At 36.5% G+C, this 20,533-nt stretch overlaps 1 protein-coding gene across 4 annotated transcripts in view; it reads right to left on the bottom strand.

The window, feature by feature from the left end:
* The window catches only part of SNX16 (sorting nexin 16), a 39,721-nt gene extending 19,565 nt beyond the window's left edge, over nt 1-20,156 (bottom strand). Inside the window, exons 1-5 of one of the 4 annotated variants that reach the window (XM_045978214.1) lie at nt 19,962-20,156; nt 17,984-18,231; nt 17,757-17,896; nt 11,874-11,960; nt 7,234-7,382 (exon numbers count right to left, since the gene is read on the bottom strand). In XM_045978214.1, the coding sequence (XP_045834170.1) occupies nt 7,234-7,382; nt 11,874-11,960; nt 17,757-17,896; nt 17,984-18,131 (524 nt within the window). In that variant the 5' untranslated portion in view covers nt 18,132-18,231; nt 19,962-20,156. Of the gene's footprint in view, nt 1-7,233; nt 7,383-11,873; nt 11,961-17,756; nt 18,232-18,861 lie in introns of all 4 variants that reach the window. The other 3 variants (XM_045978200.1, XM_045978194.1, XM_045978209.1) reach the window with 3 other exon arrangements.
* Nucleotides 20,157-20,533: the final 377 nt, after the last annotated feature.

Raw genomic sequence — 20,533 nt, 5'->3', positions numbered from 1 at the left:
TATCTCCTCATGGAGTCTCTTCTGATTAGATCCCCTTTCCTACCCATGTTAGGTTCAGCTTTTTTTTTTTCCCCAGGGAGAGAGAACGCGCATGCACGTGTGCACGAAGGAGTAGGTGCATCAGTGGGCAGGTGCATGAACCGGTGTGTGAACTGGTGGTGGGGACAGAAGGAGAGGGGGAGAGAGAGAATCTCAAGCAGGGTCCATACCCAGCTCAATGCCTCATGTGGGGCTCGATCTAACAACTCTGAGATCATGACCTGAGCCAAAATCAGTCTCATAACCAACTGAGCCACTCAGGTGTCCCTAAGTTCAATATTCTTCTATGTATTACCATGGCACCTTGAAGAGATCCCTTTCACAGCATTTATTACACTGTTTTATTAGTATTGTCTGTTTACCAATATCAAGTATTGTTTGCTTCACCAAAAGGTAGATGATGTTTCTGGACTGTATAGACCTTATTCAAACCAATTAGCACACCATAGAATAAGTATTCCACAAATAAGGACTTATTTATACAAATAAATAAGAGTTATACAATTAGAAAAAAATTTAATGCAACTGTTAAGAGCATCAGAACAAATTTATATCCACTGTTGCAGATAAACACTCTACTACAAATCTCAAATTTGAGACGAATTTTGGGTTTTAACAGATACTCCTACTTTCACAAGAAGGTAAACTTTGGATAGCAATAAGACCAAAAGTCTTAAGAGATAAAAAGTCAAAATCTGGTTGTTTCTGATGGTGTGACCTTAAGATTCATGAGGAAGCACAATGAAAAGAATACGACAAGAGAAATTTAGAGTTGAAAGGGAACTTTTAGAAGCTACTTAGCTCAATTACCTCATTTTCCAATTGAAGACATTGATTAAAATCAGGTAAGCAACTGACTAAAATTATTTCACTATTGAGCTCCAAAAACTAAATTTTGCATAAGGTCTCTGACACCCAATTTAATTAGATGAGAGTTTAGATGTATCTGAATACAAAATATTTGGCTTTATTGCATTTTAAAAAACTGTCCGTAATTGAATGTTTACCAAAATAACATTAGTGGTGAAAATCACTTGACCAACTTTAGCAAAATGTTGGTTCTCATGAGATGGGATTATAAGACCTTTGCATATGTAATTATAAAAATTACTAAGAGTAACTTCTCTTAATAATATCTTTATATATAAAAACAACTTAAATACATTAAAAAAATTTCCTATGAGAACATAGTTCAGGTTGAAAATGAATAAAAAAATAGTTTAAGTATTCTTGTTCCAGAATTACAGGATTACTGAATTTTACAACTAGAAGGGATCTAGGAAGTCATCTAATCCAATATATCCCGTTTAATAATCCCCCTTCAATACCACCGATGGTTATCTAGCCTTTTTAAATACTTAAGGTAAAGAGAAACTCATTTCTCAAAAAAAAAAAAAAAAAAAAGCAGAGTATTTTTATATTTGATAGCCTGAAGTGATATGTACTTCTTTCTTATCTGAACTGATAGGGTCTTCCTCTAATTTCTCACTATTATTTCTAGTTTCACATGTTAGTCTTACATATTAGTCTTGCTATTAAAAATGAGGTCCTTGGATCAGCATTATCAGCATCGTCTAGAAACCTGTTACAAATGCAGAATCTTCACTCCAGACCTGCTGATTCAGGGCTTCACTTTAACAAGATACACTACGGTTGGAGAAACACTATTTTAAATCTAAGTATCATCTGATTAATCTTTCTTCCCATCACAATTTTTCAACTATGTGAAGATGGCTATTTTATCACCCAAGTACTTTTGCTTTTTAAAGGGTAAATATTATCATTTTTTTTCAATTGCTCCTTCCTGTAAATTCTTCTATACTTTTTTTTTAAACTATGAACTGCTGTTGATGCAAATCCATCCTGATTATTTTTTAACACATATAGAATTTAAAACATGAATTTTTGTCACTGAAGTTCTTATAGATGGATGGTAATTTGAAAAAAACATTATGTAATTTAACCTATTTTAAAAGAATTAAAAAGAAAAAAACTTGGTAAATCAGGATATTTGTATAGTGTTTCTGAAAACAGAATAGTACAATTTGCTGTGCTGATTAAATGATGCAACAATTTCAAAGTAGCAGAAGATAGTGTAAACCAGTAAATAACTATATTTAAAATTTACAAATAATTTATAAATAACTATATATGGTAAATAACTACAACCAAATTGTGCAGAGGAAGACTTTTCCCCTCCATCTATCTTTAGATATCCTTCACCTTGACATGCTGCTGGCATAGGACCTGTGCCTTCTTGCTTCTGCATTTTGATACAATACTCCCTCTCATTTATAAGAGAGGGAGTATAGAGAGGGAGTATTTACGTTCTCTTTGTTGGTCCAAATATCATTAATTCTTTAAAATCCAGCTCAAATCACCCTCTAGGAAGCCTTCTCTAATTCTCCCAGTCAAAAGTTCTCTCTCTCTTTTCCTCCTCTGAAAGAGATCTAACTCTACTCACGATAGTTTTTTGGGGTGAATATTCCTCCTATTCAATTTTCTTGAATAAAGGATCAGTATCTAACACACTTTTGTGTACTACGGTACCTTATATATAGTTAAGACCTAAATAAATATTTATGGAACAGACAAAATTAATAATAAATCCTTTGATTTACTGAAATCTTGAAAATATTAAGTTTTTATTCTGTTTTCTTACTTTGTATTTTCTAAATGCTTCTGAACATAATACTATTTTAAAACTTTCAGACCAACAATCCTTAGTATCCTTTCAGTTCTTACTTTCTTTTACTTTTGCTTTGTTACAATCAGAGAGGTTATAACATTAAGAGCTGCTGGTTGTGTAATGGCAAGCTCTTAGCCAACATGAACGTTAAGAACTGTGTTGTGAAGTGTTAAGGATATAAAAAAGGAAAGCAAAAGGACTGCAATTATAAATCTATAAAGAATTAATATCAAATAATGACTTGGCCATGTAAAGAAAGTAATTTTTCCATGCTGCCATTACAATTCTAAAAGGATGCTAATAGGTATATCAGTAGGTAACTTTAACTAATTGATCTTTTAAGTAGTGATTCTTTTTCTTAAGATTTATTTATTTGAGAGAGAGAGTGAGTGTGCACATGGAGATGAGAGTCAGGGGGAGAGGGTGAGAAAGAGTCTCAAGTAGACTCTGTGCTGGGCATGGAGCCCAGAGGGGCGGTGGGCTTGATCTCATGACCCTGAGATCATGACCTGAGCTAAAACCAACTGAACCACCTAGGAGCTCCTAAGTACTGATTCTTAAATGTTGTTTTATATTTTCATACAGATGTGTTGAGATTTTCTCTTTTCTCCTTTTCTCCCTTAGAAGAAATTCATAAATGGCTGCTTGGCAATCCTAGACTTCTTAGATACCTCCTTATTCATCTTCCTACCCATAATTTTAATTTAGCCTTCAATGTTCTCAAATTCTACTTCCTATAGTATTGCTTCATATTGAAAAAGGACCAATCTTCCCCTTCTCTGAGTTCCTTCTACTTTAGTAACCTGTGTCATACCAAGTGGCCATTCATAAACTCCCTTTATTTTGTTCATATGGAAGCCTAATTTCTTTAAATGAATTTTAAAACCAATGAGTACATCCTCAGCTTCTTTCATATCCTTCTTGGGTTGATAAAGAACAAGTGCTTAACATATAGATAAATAACTTGTCTTCCCCTCCCTGCACTCAAGCTTTAAACAAAAGCTTATTAAGAAGCTTTTTAAACTGTGAAATAAATAATGATACCCAAAACCCACAAAAAGGATAGTGGTTATCTCAGAATAAACAAGGCATAAATACTTCATTTTTGAGTTCAATTTATCTAACAGTAATCCCTAAATGTCTGATGATGCAACATGACAAAAGCAAGTAGGCAAATAGCGTGAGGAGCAGTACATTCTTTAATGCAAAACTTCTTAGAACTTTCAAGACTCTAGGAATGTCAAATGAAATCTTTTCCAATTTATTTGGCCAAGAAATCTTTGTTTCTCTGAAACACCTATTTACAAGTTGAGCAAGACCATTACCACTGTTCTAAAGTATGCAGTCTTGGGCGTGCCTGGGTGACTCAGCCAGTTGAGCACCCTATTCCTGGTTTTGGCTCAGGTCATGATCTCATGGGTGGTAAGGTCAAGCCTCATGTTTTGCTCCACACTTAGGAGGGAGTCTGCTTGAAGATTCTCTCCCTCTGCCCCTCCCAGCCTCAAATAAATATGTAAATCTTAAAAAAAAAAGAAAGTATACAGTCTTAGTAACAACAGGATCTCGAATGTCACTGGTATGTCTACCTTAGAGACAGAGATGTACTACCCATAATTTAAAAAAAAAAAATAAGACAAAACTAAGATACACTTTTTTTATTTAAAAAAATCAAGATATCACAAAATCAGTTTATTAATGTGGTTTATATCATTTGATATTTCACTACATAAAAATAGAGTATAGTCATTTGTAGAATAAAAATAATAATATTTTAATACTAAGACATAAAGGTTTATAGAATAAAAGAGAAGAGAAGGGGATAAGATATGTATGTTGACTTTTTAGCTGTAAAAGTCTTCTTTTTGTATGGTTTAATATATTTCTTCTTCAAACGGTTCTATGATTTTAGAGTTTGCTGGCTTTTATTCCTGCTTTATATGTCTGAATTAACACTAACCTTTTATTTCTTTTGAGATGTAACAACTTTGGAAACTAGGGAGTACCCATGTCCCCAGCACCTAGAACACACAATCACTAAATTTTGTCATATTTGCTTCAAACTTGTTTCTTATAGATAATACGATAGCAAATATCGTAGCCATTTGTTTAAGAGGTACTCTTATTGGGCACACACTTTGTGTTAGCACTATGTTAAGTCCTGCACAATGAATGGAGAACAAAACAGCCTCATGACCTACAACTACATATGTACCTTACAACCTGGTAGGAGAAACACAATCAAATAATCAGAGAAATAGTTACAAACTGAAATGCTGAGATTAAAGTACCAACCAGCCTTTCTTGGCTGGGATTCCATGAGAGAATTAGATGCTAAGGACAATGATTTGAAGGACTATTTTCTGAATTCCCTTAAGACTGGCACATAGCTAGTACCATCCTAGAGTACAGGTGAGAAGTTAATTCATACACACAATGGGTATCTCACTTAAGGCACTAAGATTTGTCTCTCAGAACAAGTTGAGAAGGACTGGTACAGATTCTAGAAAGAACTGATCTTTGGTGGTGGTGGTGGTGGTGGTGGTGATGGTAAGTGAGGGGGTGGTAAAAAAAAGCCTAAGGAAGTGAAGTCTTTAACTGAAATCTGAAGGATACATAGGCATTAACTAGGCCAGGGCTGGGTGGGGTAGTAGTATGAAACACTGTCTTCCCAGGGAACAACATATTTGAAGGTCCAAAGGGATGAAGGAGCAAGGTGATTCTGGAGAATTAAAAGACCAATACAGTAGAAGCACAGAGAACGAGGTCAGGGAGGAATAATAAAATGTGAAGTTGGAGAGACAGGCAGGTAGGCAGAGACCAGAAAAAATGACTTCAACTGCATTAAAAAAGATCACTGTGGCTCCAATGGACTATAGAAATAAGAGTATATGAGGAGGACTAGAGGGAAACCTTCTGCAGTAATTCAGGTAAGAGGTAACTGCTTAGACTAGGGTGGTAATGGCAGGAATGGAGAAAAGTAGACAGATTTGAGTGGAATTTAAAATGTAAAGGAAGGGATAAGGATAGACAGGGTTGTGTCTAGGATTACTCCCAGTTTATGGGTAAATGATGCTGCTGAACACTGGGAAAATTCTGGAGAGTAAGTTTTTACCTGGGTTTGATGTCACTTTAAGATATCTGAAGGAGATGTCAAGGAGGCAAATGCATGTATGAATTTGGAATTAAGAGAAGGGGTTTAGCTTGTAGTTCCTTTCATAGAGGCAAATGAGGGGGACTGGCAGAGATCTCAAGCAGTAGCCATCAAGCTTGGGAAGCACACATAAGAAAACAAGATGTATATGCACGGCACATGTGTTATGTATAACACAAGGTGATATACATAAAAGAAAGATAGAAAAAAAGGGAGAAAAAGTGAGAAAGGATGGTTGCCTTGTTTTTCATCCTTAGGTGAAAAACTGCTTATGTAAAAAAGATAGTTACAGATATAGGTAGTTAAACAATATGCTATTGCTGCTTTGTAAATGCTCTCTACTTATATCAAAATACTTCTAATTTATCTGATAATATAAATGCCAAAATCAGACACCCAACTGATAATAAATCATAAAGCAATTTTCTTAAAATATTTTCAGAAGCGAAAAACCATACAGATCCTTTCTCTCCCTCTTTAATGGTTTTTATTTTCACACCTTACCCTCTATATACCTTAACAATCTTCATCTTTTTGCATTATTTTGGAGAAATGTAAGAACACTACCTTCAAAATTATATAATGTTATATTAACCAAAAATCAAATATGTGGGCCACTTTATTTAAATGATTGTTAAAATACTAAATACTGGGGGGCCTGGGTGGCTCAGTGGGTTAAGCCTCTGCCTTCGGCTCAGGTCATGATCCCAGGATCCTGGGATCGAGACCCACCTCGGGCTCTCTGCCCAGCAGGAAGCCTGCTTCCTCCTCTCTCTCTGCCTGCCTCTCTGCCTACTTGTGATCTGTCTGTCAAACAAATAAATAAATCTTAAAAAAAAATACTAAATACTAAAATCGAGTTTATAGTTGCATGGTTGAGCATATGGTACACTGAATTTTTAACTTAAAAAATTTTTCAAAGAGTGTATACATTTATTTATCTGAGAGAGAGAGAGCGAGAGAGCATAAGCACGCATGGGGAGAGGGGCACAGGAAGAGCAGAGGGAGAGGGACAAGCAGACTCCTCACTGAGCAGGGAGCCAACATGAATCTTGATCCCAAGACTGGGAAATCATGACCTGAGCCGAAGGCAGATGTTTAACGAACTGAGCCACCCAGGAGCCCCTAATTTTTTTTTACATTGAAAAATTTTAACTTTGCTGATTTTTTAAAAAGGCTAATACAAATCAAATGCCAAATAAAATTCTTACGGGTAAAAAGCAAAAAAATTCCAAGTAGTACCTTATTAGAGAGGACAAGTAATTATATTCCTACCCCATATTTTTGCGCTTGAATAACTATGGTTCTATATTTATTCTTTAGTTTAAACAAGTTGTTTCAGTTTGTTACATACCAGTTAGCAATGTCTTTGTGAGCCACTAAATTCTGAAGAAATGCTTGTAATCCTAGTTGTCTATCTTCTAAAAAGTCAGCATTATAATTATCTTTGAACCAGCGTTTCGGTGGAAGTGCTAATCGAAAGCCTGGAAACATCTCTTTTAACTGAAAAAGAAGAAAAAAGAAAATACAATGTTCAACTCAATCATATCAATTCTATAAAATCTATCGTGTTAACTACATGAACTTGTTCATGAAATAAGCTTAAAATAAATAATTAAATTCAGCTAAGCTTTTTACAAACTCAATTGTTTTAGTTGTTGATTTCTATCAGTTGTATATACATAGGCATTATAGTTGCTCCATATCCTTGCGAACACTTGACATTGTCCATCCTTTCAATGTTAGTCAATCTAATGGGTATGTAGTAGTATTTCACTGAGGCTTTAATATGCATTTCTCTGTCGACAAGTGATGTTAACTAATTTTTTATAGGCTTTTTTTGGATCTGCATATCTTTGGTGAATTATCTATTCAATTCTTCTAACCCCTCCATTTTAAAAAAAATTGGTTTATCTATTTATTATTAAGCTGCAAGAGTTTTTTCTTTTTTTATTTTCAGTGTAACAGTATTTGTTTTTGCACCACACCCAGTGCTCCATGCAGTACGTGCCCTCCCTATTACCCACCACCTGGTTCCCCAACCTCCCACCCCCCGCCCCTTCAAAACCCTCAGGTTGTTTTTCAGAGTCCATAGTCTCTCATGGTTCATCTCCCCTTCCAGTTTCCCTCAACTCCCTTCTCCTCTCCATCTCCCCATGTCCTCCATGTTCTTTGTTATGCTCCACAAATAAGTGAGACCATATGATACTTGGCTCTCTCTGCTTGACTTATTTCGCTCAGCATAATTTCTTCCAGTCCCGTCCACGTTGCTACAAAAGTTGGGTATTCATCCTTTCTGATGGAGGCATAATACTCCATCGTGTATATGGACCACATCTTCCTTATCCATTCATCCGCTGAAGGGCATCTTGGTTCTTTCCACAGTTTGGCGACCGTGGCCATTGCTGCAATAAACATTGGGGTACAGATGGCCCTTCTTTTCACTACATCTGTATCTTTGGGGTAAATACCCAGCAGTGCAATTGCAGGGTCATAGGGAAGCTCTATTCTTAATTTCTTCAGGAATCTCCACACTGTTCTCCAAAGTGGCTGCACTAACTTGCATTCCCACCAACAGTGTAAGAGGGTTCCCCTTTCTCCACATCCTCTCCAACACACGTTGTTTCCTGTCTTGCTAATTTTGGCCATTCTAACTGGTGTCAGGTGGTATCTCAATGTAGTTTTAATTTGAATCTCCCTGATGGCTAGTGATGATGAACATTTTTTCATGTGTCTGATAGCCATTTGTATGTCTTCATTGGAGAAGTATCTGTTCATATCTTCTGCCCATTTTTGGATATGATTATCTGTTTTGTGTGTGTTGAGTTTGAGGAGTTCTTTATAGATCCTGGATATCAACCTTTTGTCTGTACTGTCATTTGCAAATATCTTCTCCCATTCCGTGGGTTGCCTTTTTGTTTTGTTGACTGTTTCCTTTGCTGTGCAGAAGCTTTCGATCTTGATGAAATCCATAAGTTCATTTTCGCTTTTGTTTCCTTAAGCTGCAAGAGTTCTTTATATATTCTGGATACAAGTCCTCTGTCAGATATGAATACAACAAAGATTTTCTCCCAGACTGTGGTCTGACTTTATACACATTTTTTGATTCTTACAACTAAAACCAGGTGATAGGTAGGGCTCTTTCTGGTACATAGAACACATAGACATAGATATTTATTAATTTTAAAGTGCCCAACCTGGAATATGTAGGAGATATTTGCTAACTTAAATTACTAACAACATTCTATAAAAGCTTAAGAGTTATCTAAATCCCAACTTGCCAAAGACAAGAAATATTATAGTAATATTAAGATGAGTCTGCAGAGGTAAAGAGAAGTAAACATTAATTAATAACTAAGCCCTGAAAAGAAAAATAGCAAGTCATAAAGGATTAAAATCGCTCTAGGGGCGCCTGGGTGGCTCAGTGGGTTAAAGCTTCTGCCTTCAGCTCAGGTCATTACCCCAGGGTCCTGTGATCCAGCCCCACATTGGGCTCTCTGCTCAGCAGGGAGCCTGCTTCCCTTCCTCTCTCTGCCTGTCTTTCTGCCTACTTGTGATCTCTGTCTGTCAGATAAATAAATAAAATCTTAAAAAAAAAAATAGCTCTAAATTGAAACTGTTAGAAATTAGTCTTCATGAATAAAAACTGTAACAATTTCATAAGCAAGAACTCCACTTAAGTATCTGGTAACTTCATAAATTACTTTGATCTTATTTAATTACAGGTTTTTAATTCATCAGTGTAATAATAAGAACTCAGGAACAGTAAATAAATTCATATTTAATGATGGAAATACATTACAAATAATACTTTCAGTATTTTGGCATAATACAAAAAGTCAACTCGGTAATACCTAAATAAACAATAAAATAGTTTAGCATTTTATATTTTACCTTTCATTCAAATTGAGGTTTTTCAAAATGGCATAAATTTTTTGGCAGCCAGGCAATTGCAAAATCACATAGATGGGGTTTCTTACCACCAAAAATGTTAAGATTATACTAACTTTAGAAGTTTTGAGGGTGAAGGTGGCAGATGGGAGAAAACAGGATCAGTCAAGTTTCCTCTACTAAACACCTGTCAAAATTAGGGAGTGATTTCTGATTCAAGGACAGAATCCAAGGTTACTTAGCCTCTGAGAAACATCATAAAGTACTTGTTTCTTTTAGAGAAATGCTCCCGGTTTCTAAATACTGCCACTCACCTGCCTCAGTTGACTTCCCTCTAGCTCTGTGACCACCTCAGCTCTTTATTATATTCTTACTGCAATTTACTCAATCAATTCCCGAACAATTCCCCAGTTTAGGTTGGTTCTAATTTTTAACTATTTAACTATTTTTTTAGTTAAATAATTAAAACTATAGTTTTAACTATTAAAAACAAATTAAAATGCAAAGAAAATGAATAAAACACAGTGAAAAGTGTCCTCAGAGCTAAATATTGTCTATATCCATGATTTCTTATTTTGGATAAATCCCAGAAATGTGATTATTATGTCAAAATTATGCACAACTTGAGGAAGCTGTGTACCCTAGGAAGAGTCCAACAATGGAAAATACCACTTAAACGTCTGTTAACTTGATGGGTGAAAAATAGTTTCTTAATTTTCCTTTGAGTCTTTGTGATACCAAATGTTTTCCTAATTTACTGGTCATTTATATTTCTTCTGTGGTTTGCCTTGTTCACATCATTTGTAGTATTTTCTACTTTTGGGTTTACTCTGTAATTTAAGAGTTTTTAATATATTGACCTTTAAAAAAATTTTTTTTTAAGATTTTTATTTATTCATTTGAAAGAGAGAGACTACAAGTAGGCAGAGAGAAAGAAGGGGGGAAGCCGGCTCCCCGTTGAGCAGAGAGTCCAATGCGGAACTCGATCCCAGGATCCTGAGATCATGACCTGAGCCGAAGGCAGAGGCTTAACCTGTTGAGCCACCCAGGCGTCCCAATATATTGACTTTTTAAAACTGAAATAAAATTTCTGTAAAATAAAATTTATTTACTTTAATATATTGAGGATTTTTATTATTATTCTTTGTTTCATATGTGCAGTAAGCAGAATTCCAGATGGCCCCATGATCTTTGTCCCTGGTATTGCTTCTGTGATTTTGTTTTGTTGCATAAAAGAGATTATGCAGATATAATTAGGGTTACTTTTCATTTGGCTTTAAGATAGGGAGATTATCTTGGTGAGTCTAATCTTATCATGAGCCCTTTAAAACTCTAGCTTTCTCCCTAGCTGGTGGCAGATGAGAAAGTCAGAGATTCAAAGCACAAAAAAGACTTGACCTGCAATTGCTGACTTTGAAGGTGGAGGGGCCATGTGCAAAGACTGGACAGTACTCCGAACTAAGAACAACCTCTGGCTGATAACCAACAAGGAAATGGGACCTTGGTCTTACAAGAAACTGAACTCTGCCAACAACTTAAATGAGCCCAAACCTGATACCTTCTCAGAGCTTTCGGAGAAGAGCCCGATCTAGCCAACAGCTTGACTCTGACCTTACCTAACCCTCAGTGGTAAACCCAGCTGAGATCACCTAAATCACTAAATAAACAGGTATGTTTTAGGTCACAAAGTTTGTGGTAATTTGTTAAACAGCAATAGAAACTAATACAATATGTTAGAAATATTTTTTGTTGTTCATTTTCTTATAGTCATATGATTTAGGGGCTCTTTTATACATCTTTTTAAAACTCACAAGACTATATAATCATTTATATTTCTGTTAGCAGTTTTAAGATATTCACATTTTTATACAAAAATTTTTTTTTCTAAAAAAAGGGAAGTTATGTATAGAGATGGGTATTTAGGCTATTAAAATGAAATAAAATAGTTAATTTTCTTAGGAGTGGCAAAATTTGACTTCACTCAAACAACAAGGAGGAAAACCCACAAATATTTAACAGTGGAACTGTCAGGAACAGATAATAAATTGAACAGATAATAATTTGAAACTGGAAAGTGCACTTTAGATTTATTAAAGTACTTACTTTATCATTAAGTCTAGAGAAGTCAGTATACCTTCTGAAAACTACCCAACTTTCTTCTGGGGTCTTCTTAACTAGTATTTTATATACCTATGCAGAAAGAGGGGGAGAGAGAGAGGTAAAAAAAAAAAAGTCTATAAAGATATTTAAAATATTTTCAAAACTTTTTCAAATTTCCTGTTTCCATTCTTTCCTCCACAAAATAGTCTTAACTCAACAACCAGATGAGCCTTTAAACATTAAGTCAGATAATGCTACACTTCCTTTAAAACCTTTTCAGAGATTCCCATCTTGGGCAGAGTAAAACCTAATGGCCTTACAATGGCCTACATGCTCTACTTGATCTGTGTCTCCTTTGTCTTTACCTGTTATTTCAGTTCCTGCATCTCTCCCCATGGTTTCTTTTGCTTGCTGTCAGCCACAAGGGCCTCTGCAGCTGTCTCATCTGTCAGGAACGTTCTTTCCCCAGATATTCTCATAGCTCACTGCCTCTTAGTGAGGCCATAAATGACAATGTGATTTAAATTTCAACTCCGGTTGTGGGGAAACTATCTCCCTTCACTCTTTTATTTCTCTTTATACCACTTAGCACCATATGACATACCACATTTTAAAATGCTTACTTATCTATCATTCATTCATTTGAATTGCTGTACTACTATTACTGAAAGAGTACATTACACACAGTAGGTACCCCTAACATGAATTAAATGAATGAAAATAAGTTTATACCCATTATTTACTTCTTCCTCCAAAGTATTTTTAAAGACTTTATGTATTGCTGCCTTAAATTTGCCTATGAACTTGTATTTTCACACACATCATTTCAATGAATGCTCGTCCAGCATAAGGTAGGTCAATATAAGAAAATGGGCCACTGGTTTATCATAATTTCCAAAAAAAGTCAGGCCCATGCAAATTTCCTATCACATCATCAGTCTTATGATAATTTAACTCTAAAGATTGTCTCTCTTCATAAATTATCTCAATACTGATGTACACAGACACAAAAATCATCAACAAAATATTAACAAACTGCATTCAACAACACATTATGAGGATCACTCACCAAAACCAAGTGAGATTTATTTTGGAGATTCAAGAATGGTTCAGTAATTGCAAATCAATGATATACCACATGGACAACATGAAGGATAAAAATCACATGATCACTTCAATAGAGGCAAAAAAGCATCCCACAAAATTCAATATCTATTCACGATAAAAATTCTCAACAAAACAGGTTTAGAATATACATACCTCAACATAATAAAGGTCATATCTGAAAAACCCACAGATAATATCATACTCAATGGGGAAAAACAGAGCTTTTCCTTTATCAGGAACAAGACAAGAATGCCTACTCCTGTCACCTTCATTCAACAAAGTACTAGAAGTACTAGCCACAGCAATCATACAAGAAAAAGAAACAATGGGGGGTGCCTGGGTGGCCCAGTGGGTTAAGCCTCTGCCTTCGGTTCGGGTCATGATCTCAGGGTCCTGGGATCAATCCCCGAATAGGGCTCTCTGCTCAGCAGGGAGCCTGTTTCCTGTCCCCTCTCTGCCTGCCTCTCTTCCTACTTGTGACCTCTGTCAGTCAAATAAATAAATAAAACCTTTAAAAAACAAACAAAAAAAAGAAACAATTGTAAGGAAGAAGTTAAACTGTCACTATTTGCAGATGTCATGATATGGTATGCAGAAAACCTTAAAGATTCTACCATAGTAATAAACTTCCACCAGAAGTAATAAACAAATCCTATAAAGTTGCAGGATACAAAATTGATACATAGGAAATTGAATTTTTTTTGGTTGTGTTTCTGTAAACTAATAACAAAGTAGCAGAAAGAGAAATTAAGAAAATATTTCTATTTATAATTGTGCCAAACAGAATAAAATACCTTGGAATAAACTTAAGAAGGAAGTCAGAGACTTGTACTCTGAAAACTATAAAACACTGATGAAAGAAATTGAAAAAAATGCAAACAAATGGACAGATATTCCATGCTCACGGACTGGAAGAATTAATGGTGTTAAAATGTCCATATATCCTAAAGCAATCTACAGATTCAGTGCAATCCCTATCAAATACTAACAGCATTTTCCACAGAAGTAGACCAAATAATTGTAAAATTTGTTTGGAATCACAAAAGATCCTGCATGGCCACAGCATCTTGAGAAAGAAAAAAGCTGAAGGTATCACAATCCCAGATTTCAAAAGTATACCACAAAGCTGTACCAATCAAAACAAATGGTACTGGCACAAAAATAGATAAATCAATGGAACAGAATAGAAAGCCCAGAAATAAACCCACGCTTATACAGTCAATTAGTCTGTAACAAAGGAGGCAAGAATATACAATGGGAAAAAGTCTCTTCAATAAACGGTGCTGGGAAAACTGGACAGCAACATGTAAAAGAATGAAACTGTATCACTTTCTAACACCTTACACAAAAATAAACTCAAAAGGGACTAAAGACCTAAATGTGAGACCTGAAGCCATAAAAAAAGAGAACACATGCAGTAATTTTTTTTCACATCAGCCTTAGCAACATTTTTCTAGATAAGTCTCCCGAGGCAAGGGAAATAAAAGCTAAAATAAGCTATTGGGACTACATAAAAATAAGAAGCTTTTGCAAAGCAAAGGAAACCATTAAAAAAAAAAAAAACAACACTAAAAGCAACCTACTGAATGGAAGAAGATATTTGCAAATGATATATTTGATAAGGAGTTAATATCCAAAATGTATAAAAAGCTTATAAAACTCCACACAAAGAAAACCCACAAATAAATGCAATTAAAAATGAGCAGAGGACCTGAATAAAGATTTTTCCAAAGAAGACACATAGATGGCCAACAGACACAAGAAAAGATGTTCAACATCACTAACTCTCAGGGAGATACAGAGCATAACCAGAATGAGATATCACATATATCTATCAGGGTTGCTAAAATAAAAAAGAAGAAATAACAAGTATTACCAAAGATGTGGAGAAAAAGGAACCCTTATACACTGTTGGTGGGAACGTAAATTGATGCATCCGCTGAGGAAAAGAGTATGATGTTTCCTCAAAAAATTAAAAATAGAATTACCACAGTCATTCCACTACTGGGTATTTACCCAAAGAAAATAAAAACACTAATTCAACAAGATATTTGCACCCCTAGGTTTCCTGCAGCATTATTTATAATAGCTAAGATATGGAAGCAACCTAAGTGTCCACTGATAGATGAATGGATAAAGATGTGGTATGGACACACACACACACACACTATGGAGTATCACACAATGACAAAAAAGGATAAGTTTATGCCATTTGCAAGGGCAATGATGGATATAGAGGGTACTATGTTAAGTGAAATAAGTCAGACTGAAAAAGACAAATAGCATATGATTTTACTCATATGTGGAATCTAAAAAACAATGAATAAACAAACAAAAAGCAGAATCAGATCTGTAAATACAGGGAACAAACTGGTGGCTGTCAGAGGAAGGAGGGTGGGAAAGTACAAAATGGGTGAAGGGGAGTGGGAGATATAGGTCTTCAGTTATGGATGAGTAAGTCACAGGGAAAAAGGTACAGCATAGGGAAAATAGTTAATGATACTGCAATAGCGTTTATGTGGTGACAAAGGGTAGCTATACTTATGGGAGCATTGCATCATGTATAGAGAAGTTAGAATCACTATGTTGAATGCCTAAAACAAATGTAATATCGTTGTCAAATATACTCAGATAAAAAACTTTTTATAAAAATTAAACATTTCCCCAACAACAAAAATTATCTCAAATTTTTTTCTCAGAGGTCGTTCTATACTGTTGTAGGTTTACAGCATGAAATGTTGAAGTCAACATAAAAACTTTACATCAAGAAAATCTAAGAGGAAGAACTATCCAATTATAAGTGTATTGAGCAGGTCTCCAGATACATAAACTCACACTGATATACAAGGCCAAAATATATAAACCAGCAATGAATAAACAGAAATCAGAACAAGATATCAAGAACATCAAACCACATACGTGGAAATAAATCTAACTAGGGGGTGCCTGACTGGCTCAGTTAGTAGCGCATGCTTCTCTTGATCTGGGGGTCATGAGTTCAAGCCCCATATTGGGTATAGAGATTACTTAAAACAAACAAACAAACAAAAACCTCTAACTAAAACCCCTAAGATTTCTGCTCTGAAAACTATAAAAGGAAGTTAAAGATTTTAAGTGGATTAGGTTTAGATTCAGAGACTCTGTTGTAAAGATGTCAGATCTCTTTAGTCTATAGATTCAATACAATCCCAGAACAGGGTAAAGGATAGCCAAGACAATTCTGAAGAAGAACGACAAAACTAAACTACTTAAGCTAGCAGGTATCAAAGCCTCTCATAACACATGTATAATTAAAGACAATGTGGAATTGGTAAATGAGGGAAAAATGGAACATAGAAACAAACCCATAGATTTAAATGGTTGCCTGATCTATGACATTGGCAACGGTGCAAATGCAGAGCGAGTGGTTTTTTCAATAAAAACCTGATTACTTGATCCCATAGGGAGGGAAAAAAAGTATCCTGACCATTGTTTCACACCACAGACAAAAATAAATTCCAGATAGTTTACAGATCTAAATGCGAAAGGTCCAACAATAAAGCTTTTAGAAGAAAACATAGGACAACATCTTTGCAAGCTGGGAGTAGGCAGATTTTAAAAAGTGCTAACCATAAAAGAAAAAATAAATTGGACTATAGTAAAACTACAAATTTTTGTTTATCTAATGCATCACTAAGAAAGTGAAAAGGCAAGCCGCGGAGATGATCATACATAGTGACAAAACTGGAAGTAGAGTTCCCTATGGGCATAGAAACTGGACACAAGGAGTCGCTGTCTTCTTTTAGCCTTTGCAAAAACCTGCACACTTGCCTCTATTATCATAGAATAGTCACAATGTATGGTCTAACAAAGAACTTGTTCAAAATGCACAGAAAACTATAAATCAAAGTGGAAAAAAACTTTTCCAAAGAAGAATGAATAAAGGTCTTGAACAGACACTTCACAAAAGAGAGTATCTATTGGCCAGTCTTCAATTTAATTAGTCATTAAGAATGCAAATGAAGACCACAATGTGATATTACTCTCCCCACTGGGATAGCATAAAATAATAGTGAAAAAGATAAAAAAAATACCATATGTTGGGAAGGTGTGGAGTAACTGGAACTCTCCTACACTGCTTAAAGGAGTATAAACTAGTACAACTACTCTGGTACACTGTTCATCAGTATCTTTTAAAGCTAGGCATATGATCTAGCAATTTTACTCCTATGCAGATGTAAAACAGAAATGTTTTAATGTGTTTAATGAGCAGTAAGTACCAAAAGGTTCATAGCAGTACCATTTGTAACAGACCTAAACTGGAAATTATCCATATGCTCTTCAACAGTACAATGGATAAAAATAAATTGTAGTATATTCACATAAAGGAATACTATCAGTAATAAAAATGAGCTTTTACATGCAAGATTAAGGATGGATCTTACAAATACAATGTTGAAGAGAACACACCCAAAAGAGTACATATTCTGTATTTCCATTTGCATAAAGTAGAAAAATAGGCAAAATTAATGTAGGCTATCATGAGGGTGAGTATTGACTGACAGAGAGCCTGGTTGGGGGTTGCTTTTTGGATCCTGGTAATGTTTTGTTTCTTGATTTGTGTGCTGGTTTCAAGTAAAATGAAGTTTACTACAGCATGACAGAATTTAGAGGTATAAAACTTACTTGAATTTTATGTTCAAGAAATTATAAGTACAGGTAACAATTTAACCCAGGTATAGAACATAGGTTAGTCAATTTTTTACTTTCTACTGATATACAGCAGAAGTCAATACTCACAGTAAATTTAGCTCTTTCTTCCATCACTTCATAACCCAGTATAGTAGGTGTAGAAGGTCTATCTTCCAAATATACTGTTTCAGGATTTTGTTCTTCACTTTCTCTTGGTCTAGCAGAATACTCAATGGAAGAATCTGCACCTGTAAATTTAGTCCTAATGAGGGGACTGCTACAGACAGATGAAGTACTATCCATTTGATCGGGTGCACTTGTCTGTTTAAAATTACCCATATTTGAGTCCTCTAACTGGCCTTTGGAAGAGTTTGAGCTTGTTGAGATACTCCCAAAAGAAGAACTTCTTTGGTTTCTGTTGGTTGTAAAACTGGAAGCAGAGTTCCCTATGGGCATAGGAACTGGGACATAAGGAGTTGCCATCTTCTTTTAGACTTTGCAATAAACCTGCACAATGCTGAGTCCAAACACTTAGAGAACAACTAATATGAAATCCATTATTTTCTTCTTAGGAATTCACTATCTAAAAACGAGAAGAACATATTGAAAGGTTAGCCTTTAATTTGGAGCATTATCCAAAAAAACTGTGAAGGTTCACATCCATTTCTTTTGATTTTGTGACACTCCATTACTTCATTTGGAAAGAAAACACACCTCAAATCACTTCATTTAATCCCAAGATATCATCTCTAAGGATTCCCATTTGCAAGAGAAAGAGAGCAGAACTATTCCACACTCTTTCTTGACCTTCATATTACATGTCATCCTTTTTAATCTCCACTTACTTTCCTTGTGATAGATTTCTGTAATGTTCATTTGAAACCGATTTCACCTACACAGAAGAATTGGGAACAGGAAGAGTGGTAAAGACCTTTCTGAAGCTTTATTGTCTACTCTGGTCCTGACAGTTCCACATACAGTACAAGGGGAGGGAAAGAGGAAGAAAAGAAAGGGAGAATTATTCACATTTCCTTTTGATTTAATTAGTGAAACTAAAGAATTTCTCAGAGTAATAACTGAACAGTAAGCTTAGATGCTACAAGGTAAATATCAACTGTTCTTAAGGTAACCATTTATTAAACCCAAGACCAAATGTACTTGGAAAAAAAAAAAAGTGGTCAAATTAAATTAGTCAAATAAGACCCAAACTTACATTCAACAAGATGAAATGACTGAAAGTTAAAATGTTCTTCACAGTTTCCAGATCATCTGTAATTCTGCTATGCCAGAAACTGAGGGAACTTAACAAATCCTTATAACTCATTCGCAGTAATCCCCGTTGTCAAAAGGACTGGTTTATCTTGTCTCAGAATCTCATAGTTACACAATGAAAGGGTTTCCCAATAAGGGTTAAATAATAAATAATAAACCAAGAAACTGTAATAACTATAGACCTGTGAAATGACACATAACAAGGGGTTTGCCTATCTTAACCACACCTAGGCAACTCCACTGGTGAGAAAGGTAGGAAGAGAGCCGCAGGACTTGGAAAGATGCTGAAGTAAGATTTTTAAACCAGCACGTGGCTCCCGGCAACCTTCCTCATCATCAAAGATTCAAGAAACTTGAACTGCTGATTCACTGTTCCTCGGTTCTGCTTGATGGCCTCCCCCCAAAAGTAGTAAATAAAAGTCTGAAATCTTATCCTTTCCAAGGCTTGTGGGATAGCCCTGGCCCTTGCCACCCAACTACCTGAGACCCTGAGGTTGGGGAGAGAGGACGATCTGATGTCAATACAATCACTGACGCGCAAAGAAGTGAGCGCTACCCAAACTTCAAGAAAATAAATGTATTGGGATCATTAATAGCGTCTTCACTTTTGCCTTAGCACAGATGCTCCAAGGGCTAACAGAGTCCTACACTGGAAAACCTCGGTCAGGTGTGGTGGCCCGAGCCTGAGCAATATGGTAGGAGAGAAGTGGGTAGCGAGAGGAAAGTGGAGAAACCCCGGCGCAGGTCGACCCTAGGAGTGCCTGGTCCGTACCAGAGCAGTCCACGGGTCTTCGGTTCACTGGACCGAGAAACCCACTGCTCCTGGGGCTCCCCGGGGCCCCAAGACTGTGCCACCTCCGCGCCCGGTGAGAGGCCAGCACCTCCCACACGCACGGCGGAGTCTGCGGTGACCTAAGGATGGACGAGCTCCCTCCGGGCCCCTCCACCCTCCGGTGGAGTCCGCCCGCCGCCCGCCAGCCACGGGGTCGCAGGTGTCACTTGCATGAGCGTCCAGGACAGCGCCCGCTGCGTTCTCCCTACCTCAGCCCACTCCGCGATTCCGTTAGAGCGCACTTCCCTGTGACGGTTACATCCGACCCTCTTTAACCGCAGCTTTTCGTCTCCACCCACAGGACCAAGAAGCCTCACGTGACTTTCCGCCCCGAAAGCAGCTGCTCCCAGCCTCTGCCGGGCTCTACCCTGGCCGCCCGGCCCAGGATCCTAGCGAGGTGGAGGGTGTGGCCAAACCCGGGCGCCTTTCCCGGAAGTGACGTCACGCAAAAGGCGCTATTCCCACCTCCTTCGTAACCCCCCACCCCCCACACCAGAGGTCGGGACAGGAGTTCTCCGGACGGGGCTCGTTGGCAGTTGGGTTGGACATAGTTTTGTGGTAAGCATCCCACCTTCTCTGCCCTAGGCTTATTTTTGTAAACTAACTTTGAGAAATGGAGGTTAAGACTCTCAGTTTGTCGCACAGGTGATCTGAAGATTACAGTTCCGAGGAGGAACTACAGCCAGCATTGGTCCAGGCTCCTGCTTTGCATCATGGGACTTGTAGTCATCACTCACTAGGTTGGGTTGGTTCTAATAGGTTATAGATTGTTTTCTAGAAT

The sequence above is a fragment of the Meles meles genome, chromosome 1, assembly GCF_922984935.1.
Source record: "Meles meles chromosome 1, mMelMel3.1 paternal haplotype, whole genome shotgun sequence".
NCBI classification, from domain to species: domain Eukaryota; kingdom Metazoa; phylum Chordata; class Mammalia; order Carnivora; family Mustelidae; genus Meles; species Meles meles.
Note: the sequence above shows the minus strand (reverse complement) of the source record. Positions and strands in the feature narration are given on the sequence as shown.